This window comes from Gekko japonicus, unplaced genomic scaffold, assembly GCF_001447785.1.
Source record: "Gekko japonicus isolate JY-2015 unplaced genomic scaffold, Gekko_japonicus_V1.1 scaffold473, whole genome shotgun sequence".
Classification (NCBI taxonomy): Eukaryota; Metazoa; Chordata; class Lepidosauria; order Squamata; family Gekkonidae; genus Gekko; species Gekko japonicus.
In genome coordinates this window covers 660429-669077 of record NW_015172566.1, presented here as the reverse complement: position 1 = coordinate 669077, position 8649 = coordinate 660429, and the positions used below count along the sequence as shown (strand labels likewise).

The 8649-nt window shown below is 48.8% G+C and overlaps 1 protein-coding gene across 1 annotated transcript in view; it reads left to right on the top strand.

The window, feature by feature from the left end:
* The first annotated feature begins 4793 nt into the window (after positions 1 to 4793).
* Positions 4794 to 8649, top strand: part of AEBP2 (AE binding protein 2) — a 56817-nt gene continuing 52961 nt past the window's right edge. The window contains exon 1 of the mRNA XM_015421328.1: positions 4794 to 5614. Within this exon, the coding sequence (XP_015276814.1) occupies positions 4932 to 5614 (683 nt within the window). The 5' untranslated portion in view covers positions 4794 to 4931. The remainder of the gene's footprint in view (positions 5615 to 8649) is intronic.

Sequence of the window (8649 nt, the reverse complement as noted above, 5' to 3'; positions counted from 1 at the left end):
GTCTGTCCTGAACTTAGTTCCAAACAATTTCATCGGGTGCTCCCAAGTTCTAGTATTATAAGGGCTGCCAACCGGTGGCACCTGGAGATCTTGTTATTACAATTTATCTCAACGTCCAAAATCAGTTTCCCCCCGGAGAAAACGGCTGCATTGGAGGGTGGGCTCTATGGCATTATACCCTGCTGAGGTTCCTCCTTTCCCCAAATCCAGCCCTCCCCCAGGCTCCACCAACGAAATCTCCAAGTATTTCCAAACCCAGAGCTGGCAACCCTAAATGGGAGAGGAAGAAAAAGACGCTTTTATCCACTTTCTCCAACCCATGCAGGGTTTTATAAACCCCTGAGCCGTCTTTTTTCTAGACTGAAAAGTCCCAGACTCTCTAGGCTTTCCTCATGGGACAGGTGCCACAACCTCTCTCTTCATCTCGGTTGCCCGCCTCTGTCCTTTGTCCAGCTCCGCAATGTCCTTTTTGCAGGGCTTTTTTGTAGAAAAAGCCCAGCAGGAACTCATTAACATAATAGGCCACACCCAACAGCAGAAACACATTAGCGTATTAGGCCACACCCCACGTGTTACCAGAAGTGTGGTCATCCAACCACACCCACCTTTTGCTTCTTGTTCTGTTTACTTTGTTGACAAAACCCTGGGCTTTTTTTGTAGCAGGAACTTCTTTGCATGTTAGGCCACACACCCCTAATGTAGCCAATCCGAATGAGTGTCTGCTGTTGGGTGTGGCCTATTATGCGAATGAGTTCCTGCTGGGCGTGGCCAACTCGGGAGCCAGCCGGAACTCTGTTCCTGTGCGTTCCTGCCCAAAAATAGCTCTGCCTTTTTGTAATCCGGCAACCAGAACTGCACGCAGTATTCCCGAGGAGGCCGCACCATAGATCTATAAAGGGGCTTTACAACATTGGCCTTTTCATTTTCAATCCCTTTCCTAATAACTCCTCCCGTGGAGTTTGCCTCTCTCGCCGCCGCTGCACATCGGGTTGACTTTTTCATTGGACTTTCCCCAGCCACCCCAAGATCTCTTTCAATCTCCGCCTCGGCCAGTTCAGACCCCACCAGCATATATTTAAAAATAGGAATTTTTTTTGGTTCCAGTATGTATCACCTTACACTTACCCACGCTGAACTTCGTTTGCCACGCTGCCGCCCACTCCATCCAACTGTCACCAGCAGTCTCCCAAAAGACAATTCTGCACACTCTCACTTCCCACTCTTAGGTCTTTTCACCCTTAATGGTCTGTTATGGGGGGGGGGGGGGCATGGTATAGCCTGACCTTGTCAGATCTCGGAAGCTAAGCAGGGTCAGTACATGGAAGAGAGACCACCAAGGAAGGCTCTGCAGAGGAAGGCCATGGCAAACCACCTCTGCTTCTCACTTGCCTTGAAAGCCCCTTGCTGGGGTCACCATAAGGCTTGGATGAGAGACCACCGAGGAGGACTCTGCTGAGGAAGGCCATGGCAAACCACCTCTGCTTCTCACTTGCCTTGAAAGCCCCTTGCTGGGGTCGCCATAAAGCTTGGATGAGAGACCACCGAGGAAGGCTGTGCAGAGTAAGACAGACCGTCCGATGGAAGTTGAAAATTGTGAGTCCAAAGCTGTTTGGAAAAGTTTCTGGATTTAGGAATTCCTTCTTGTGAAGTATTCGTATGAAGAGCATTAAAGAACTGAGATTCTGAGGTTTGTTTGATAAAGAACTGTATCGAAACGAACGCTAGAACTCGAGAAGTTCGTAATCTGCGTTTCTGCTCATCTCGACGGCGCTCTTTGCTGAAAACAAGAATTAAAACATCTTAGAATTCTATTGTTGTTCTATATTATTGCCAACTATTTTCTAATTGTATGCACATCTGCAGCAATTTTGTTTGTCTTTGTTTCTTTCAGAGTAAGGCTATGGCAAACCACCACTGCTTCTCACTCGCTTTGCTGGGGTTGCCATAAGGCTTGGAGCCAGTTTGGTGTGGTGGTTAAGTGCGCGGACTCTAATCTGGGAGAACTGGGTTTGATTCCCCACTCCTCCACTTGCACCTGGCTGGATGACCTTGGGCAAGCCGCAGTTCTGATAAGAGCTGTTCTTGAAAAAGAGCAGTTTCTGTCAAGAGCTCTCTCAGCCCCACCCACCTCACAGGGTGTCTGTTTTGGGGAGGGGAAGGGAAAGGAGTTTGTAAGCCGCTCTGAGATTCCTTTGGGTAGTGAAGGGTGGGGTATAAATCCAATCTCTTCTTCTTCTGGATGAGAGACCACCAAGGAAGGCTCTGCGTAGGAAGGCAATGGCAAACAATTTCTGCTTTTCACTTGCCTTGAAATCTCTGTGCTGGGGTCGCCATAAGACAACTGCGACTTGACGGCACACACACATTGGCGGCGGGGGGGGTATCTTCGCTTGCTCTTTCTTCTAAAGGAAGTAACATTTTCTTCCATTCCTAGGGATCCCCTCAATAGACAGTACTTTGGGCAGAGGGTGAAGCGGAGGACCTACAAAGAATTGCAGGGGTTGGAAGGAAAATTGGGGGGGGGGCAATCTCTCCCTCCAGGACTCTTTTAAGTTTTCAGGCAGTTCTGCACACGTGGGGAATCATAAGAACTTAAGGGAATGTAAGAGAAGCCAGGTTAGATCAGACTAATGGTCTTGTTTCTAGTGACTACTCCAGTCAGATGCCAAAAAAGATTCTGGCAAGCAGGGCCTATGAACAACAGCCCTCCCCTGCTGCCTGTTCCCCTAGCATCTGACAGTCTAGAGGAATTCTGCCTCTGAACCCAGATGCCCCAAGGAGCTATCAGGACTACTAGCCAATGACATAACTCTCTTCCACAAATCTGTCTGACTTCCTTTGGAATCCATGTAACCCAGTGGTTATCACATCTTGAGAGCCAGTTTGGTATAGTGGTTAAGAGCTGCAGATTCTAATCTGGAGAGCCGGGTTTGATTCCCCACTCTTCCACATGCAGCTGCTGGGTGACCTTGGGTCAGTCACAGTTCTCTCAGAGCTGTGCTCTCAAGAGCAGTTCCCTCAGAGCTCTCTCAGCCCCATCCACCTCACAGGGTGTCTGTTGTGAGGAAGGGAAGGAGAATGTAAGCTGCTCTGAGACTCCGAGTGAAGGGCCATGGTATAAATCCAATCTTCTCTTCTTTTGTGGCAGTGAGTTCTACAAGTGAACTACCGGATGAACGAAGTAGTTTCCCGATAACTGTCTTCAAGTGGTTCGATTTTCCAGTTTTGTTTTTTATGGCTGATGGTTTGATCTTAAATACAGTACTAGCTGGAATGCCACAAAGAATGATGGGCAAGAGAAAGTATTTGGAAATCTTCACTCCACAAACTCCCCCTCATCTATCTGTTTAGTACATTTTTATCTCACCTTTCCCCCAAAGAGCTCAGACCAGCTTATGCAGTTCTTCTTCTTGGGAGGCAGAAGGGAGTGAGAGAAACTAAGTGTCTGAAGGTCATCCAACAGCCTTCATGACAGAATCCCCTCCAGCCTTCTCCAAGTTCCAAGGGATCCCCATACAAGGGACAAGCCCTCCTTTGTTTTTAAATAGCTTTGGATGGGTGTGGCTTGCCTTTTTCTCTTGGCCACTTTACAAAGTAAAAAAGAAAAGAAAATCTGCAAAGCTGGGCCAGTTAACGATTGACTCAAGGACCATTCTGTCTACTGTCGTAAACAATGATAATAAGCATAATCTAAAACATAAAACAGGAATCCCTTGTCATCTTAATGTCGAATGAAATTTATTCCAGCAACTTTTGTGGGATCAGAGCTCACTTTCTCAGGTGCAGGGATAAACTGAGAGCCAGCAAGGTGGGGTGGTTAGAGTGTCAGACTGGGAACGAGAAGACCCAGGTTCAAATCCTGCTCTGCCACAGAAGTCTGTTGGTTGACTTTGGTTTGGACCAGGGGTGTCAAATGGCCGCTTTGGAAAGTGGACTCTGTGGCATTATATTAGGGTCGCCAGCCTCCAGGTGGTAACAGACACACGGGAAACATGGCAAGGTCGAGTAAAACGGTGATTTTCCACGTTTTACTCAGCCTCCAGGTGGTGGCTGGAGATCTGCTACCATTAGGACTGATCTACAGGCGACAGAGATCAGTTCCCCTGGAGAAAACGGCCGCTTTGGAAAGTGGTCTCTATGGCATTATGCCCCCCACTGAAGCTATCCAGGTATTTCCCAACCCAGAGCTGGCAACCTCAGGAGGAAAAGGAGAGGTAGCCACGTTAGGCTGTAGCAGCAAAAGGAAAGAAAAATATCTTTAAGTTGAACATGTTGTAGGGTTGCCAACGCCAGGTTGGGCAATTCCTGGAGATTCTGGGGGGTGGATCCTAAACTGGCGATCAGTCGCAACAACAGGAGATCTCCAGCCACCACCTGGGGGTTGGCAACCCTGATATAATGCCGCAGAGCCCACTTCTCCGAAGCGGCCATTTTCTCCGGGGGAACTGATCTCTGTCGCCTGGGGACCAACTGTAACAACAGGAGACCTCCAGCCGCCGCCTGGAGGTTGGCAACTCCATTTCCTCCTCCATTTCCTCCCCCTCCAACCACTCCAGCGCCAAAGCCGCTCCGAGGGGCGGTCGGCAGCTGCCGCAAAGCCGCCCGCACTTTGAACGCGAAGACCCGGATGATCCCCCTCCTCCCTCCTCGAGCTCTCAGGCCGCCGCTCCGAAACCGGCGAGTAGGCGGCGGGCCCCGCCTCTTCCTTCCTCCCTCCCCCCCCTTTTTGTCCCCAGGCGGCTTCCGTAGAGAGAGGGAGAGGGAGAGAGAGCGCGCGCGCGCCGTCGCTTTCCGCAGCCGCGGCGAAGGGAGGCCTCTCCTCTTTCTCTCCCGCCCCTCCTCAGTCCTCGAGTGGGCGAGAGCGGCGCCGCTTGCGGGTCCCTCCTGCTGCTGCTGCTGCTGTTCGGGCGACGCTGCGACTGGGAGGCGCCATGGCGGCCGAGCTGAGTGACATGGCGGAGCCGCCTCAGTGGCTCTCCTCCTCGTCGTCCTTCTCCGGCGGCGGCGGCGCTGAGGAGGCGGCCGAGAGCGAGGCGTCGTCGTCGTCCTCCTCGTCGTCGGCCGTGAGCATGGAGGCCGAGTCGCCGCCGCCGCCGCCGCTGGGCGAGGGGGCGGAGAGCATGTCGGAGCCCAGCCCGGAGAGCGCCAGCCAGGCCGGCGACGGCGACGACGAGGAGGAGGACGACGAGGAGGACGAGGCCGCCAGCAGCGCCGGCTCCTCCAGCGGCTGCAGCAGCGACGAGTCGCGCTCGCTCAGCCCCGGCGGCAGCGAGGCCGACGCCAAGGGCGAGGCCGGCGGTGAAGGAGGAGGAGGCGGCTGCGGCGGCGGGGCCGGGCCTGGGAGCGGCGGCGGCGGAGGGACGGGAGGAGCGGCGGCGGGAGGCGAGAGCGGCGGCGGCGGCGGCAAGAACTGCAGCAGCAGCAGCAGCAGCACCGTGTCCAGCTGCAGCAGCGGCGGCGGCGACGAAGGCTACGGCACGGGCGGCGGGGCCGGCGGCCGCGGAGGGGGAAGCGGCGGCAGCAGCACTTGCAGCACCTCGTCGGGCGGCCGCCGGGGCAGCCTGGAGATCTCCTCGGACGGGGAGCCGCTCAGCCGCATGGATTCCGAAGACAGGTCGGTGGGGAGGCGGCCGGGTCCCAGCCAGGCTTCTCGTTGCCTCTGGTCAGGATTGGCAAAAACACACACACACAAAACACAACCCCCCCACACACACACACACGCAGACACACATGCTGGGTGTTTTCCCTGCATGCGAAATAATGCCGTTTCAATCCACTTCAGCAACCCCCTTTGCGAGTGGAGTTTGCCATTTTCGCCCAGTAAAACCCAGTTACACAGTGGATTGAAAGTGTGCTATTTATTGTGTGCGAAAGTGCCCTACGCACAATTCAATCACGCCATCTGTGCTTTCTTCCCTTTGCCCTATAAAGGCAGCCTACTTTCTGGGGTTAGAGGCCAGAGGGAATGGGGGGGGGGGCGCGTACCCTGTTTATCCTTTCTGCCCTGCTCCCACCAGGGTTTTTATTTTGCATCTGTTTCTTGGTTGAGGGTCACCTGCATCCTACTCCCCCCTCCCCATCCGATTTGTGGTGTCCAAGCTTCAGTCCCTGGGTTGTGTGGAAGTTGGGGGAAAGTCCCTTTCAGGACTAGTGGTTGTCCTAAAAATGTCCCCCTAAAAATGTTAGGCCTCCACTCCTCCATCTGTTTCTCAAGAACTGTATGGCTGGCCCGGCCCCAAGATGAGGCTTGGTAGTCACCCCTAATGCCCTGGACGTGTCAAAGCTGTGATGGCAGGTCCAGGGGCTCCTTGTTATTGTACATGGTCTGGAAAGTCTTTCCTTCTAGGGCCTGGAGGCAGCAGAAGACATCTTTATTTGTGGCTTGCTTGCTGTGTACGTTCAGGTGTGAGAAGTGCTGTGATTCACTCGCTGTTGGCATAACTCTTGCTGGTTATCAGAGAAATTCCTTTCATGAGTAGTATCCCAAATCCAGAGTAATTCTTTTCTAAGCAGGGACTAGCTGGCTTCAATTTTAGATTGTTTCTCCTGTTCTCTCACCCCCCCTTCTGTTAGTTCCTGTCTTCTCTGACCTTGTTTTATCAAACATGTCTGCTTCAGCTTTAGAGGTTTTAGCATTTAATTCCCACCCCTAACTCCATTAAAAAAAACAACACAGAGATTAATTTGGGGCCCTATCATTCATGTTTTTACCCCTTTAACATCCCAGTTAGAAGACAGAGAATACCTAATTGTGTATATCCCAGCCATGTAGCTTAACAAGCATGTCTTGTTGAATTTACTAACACAAGTGGGTTTATGCAGCTTCTGAAAACCCAGTTGTGCTTCTGAACAAAAGGGTATGTGTATAAGTGCTTACATTGGCATAACAAGCTTTAGAATTCACAAGTTCTGTTCTGTGTATGCTGTAAAGCGTTAGATGTACCAGAAGAGCGGATTGAATTCTCTGTTCTCACTAGTAAGTCATTACTTAATTTTAAATGTTCTCTTTGAGGATAAACGGAAAGTTTGGAAGAGAGATTAACTTCAGAATTTTGATTTGTATTAGTGTTCTAATTTGTATCTGCTTTATATTTATTCACTTTTAAAAGAGCACTTAATAAGCAGCTAATAACGGATGGTAGCTAGATTTCAAATAAAGATGTAATTTTCAAGACCTTAATGGAAGAATGCAGGAGAACTAGGAGTTTATAGGTGGAAAATATATTTAAAATTAGTTTTGAGGTAAGTATAACAATATTCTTGGTGGTCTTTTGGTTAAAATGTAGCTCTGAACTGTTAAAAATGCTATAACAATCACTCAGGAAATATCCTGACTGTGGCAAATTGTGGTATATGGTGTCTATTTAATCCCATTGAAAAATTAATATTTAAATATTAAATAAAGGAGACCTTTGTTAGAACATATTGCTTAGATAGTGTTGGAAAAAGGAGTGCTGTAATAATATTAATAAAACTGATCTCAAACTTTTTGAAGTGCAGCCCATTTCTACATACACTCTACTTTTTGGGGACTAAATTGCTCAGTAATTTCATGCTGCTTTTCCCCTTTCCTCAACACAAGATGCAAAAATATCGTGTCAGTTAACAAGGAATAAGTGTGTATGGGGGTGTATTTGTAAATTATTGAGCAACAGGCTGTGTTTTATGGCCATCTTGCACATGAAGAGGCACAAACAGATTTGTTATCAAGCATCCCAGAGTCTCTTCCGTCAGCTTACCCCACCTCCTTTCTTTTGGCCTCAGAACCCACTTTTGGGTGCCAGTGTACAGCTTGAGATCAACTGCACTAATATTTAACACATTTTAAACTTTTGCCCTGGAGACATTCTTCTCTCCAAGTAATTGCTGAAACTGGTTCTCACATGGAATTTAATCTTGATGTAGTTTAAAAAAACGAATGTATTGTTTAATTAAGTCGGATCATCTTGTTTATGTGTGAATATAGAGAATTGTTGGCTTCCGTGTCTCTGTGCTTTCAGCAGACAGCTTTGTTATCCCATTCTTCATCCATTTCAAAATATGTATGAAGTGCTTAGTCTAAAACAGCAAAAGGAGCAGCTTTGTTGGGCAGGTATCTTAGTCTTAATTTTAGTCACTGCCTCTTCTCTCTCTCTCCTTGCTGCATAGTTTTACCGGCTTGGCACATCTGCATTCTGGTGTATTAAACTTCTTTGCTTTGGATGACAAAAGCAACACTTATGTGTCCTGATCATTCAGTGCCAGTATCTTCTGAGAATGGCGTCATTGTTGATTGAAAGCAGCACTGTATTCTGTTGATGTTGTTCATCTTTACTTGGTGTTAAATATATTACTTAAATACTGATCCTAAAGGTTATTAAAATGAATCAAGTTAATTTTTTATATCATTACTTTTTTGGTTGTTTGAATTAATCATGAAAATGGCTTACAGAAGTGGTTATAGGGAAGAGTGTGACATTTGTATGGTACGCGCAGATAATTGTCTGTTGAAATCTTAATGCAGCATTTGTCCAGTCCTGTCTATTTAAAACGTTTCGAATGCAGATCAGCCACTAAGTGGGAATTTAAAACATACACTGAAGTAAAATAGCTTGTTTGTCTAATATCCCTAAATCACCTATTTGTTGAAACAAAGAATCACAAATGTTC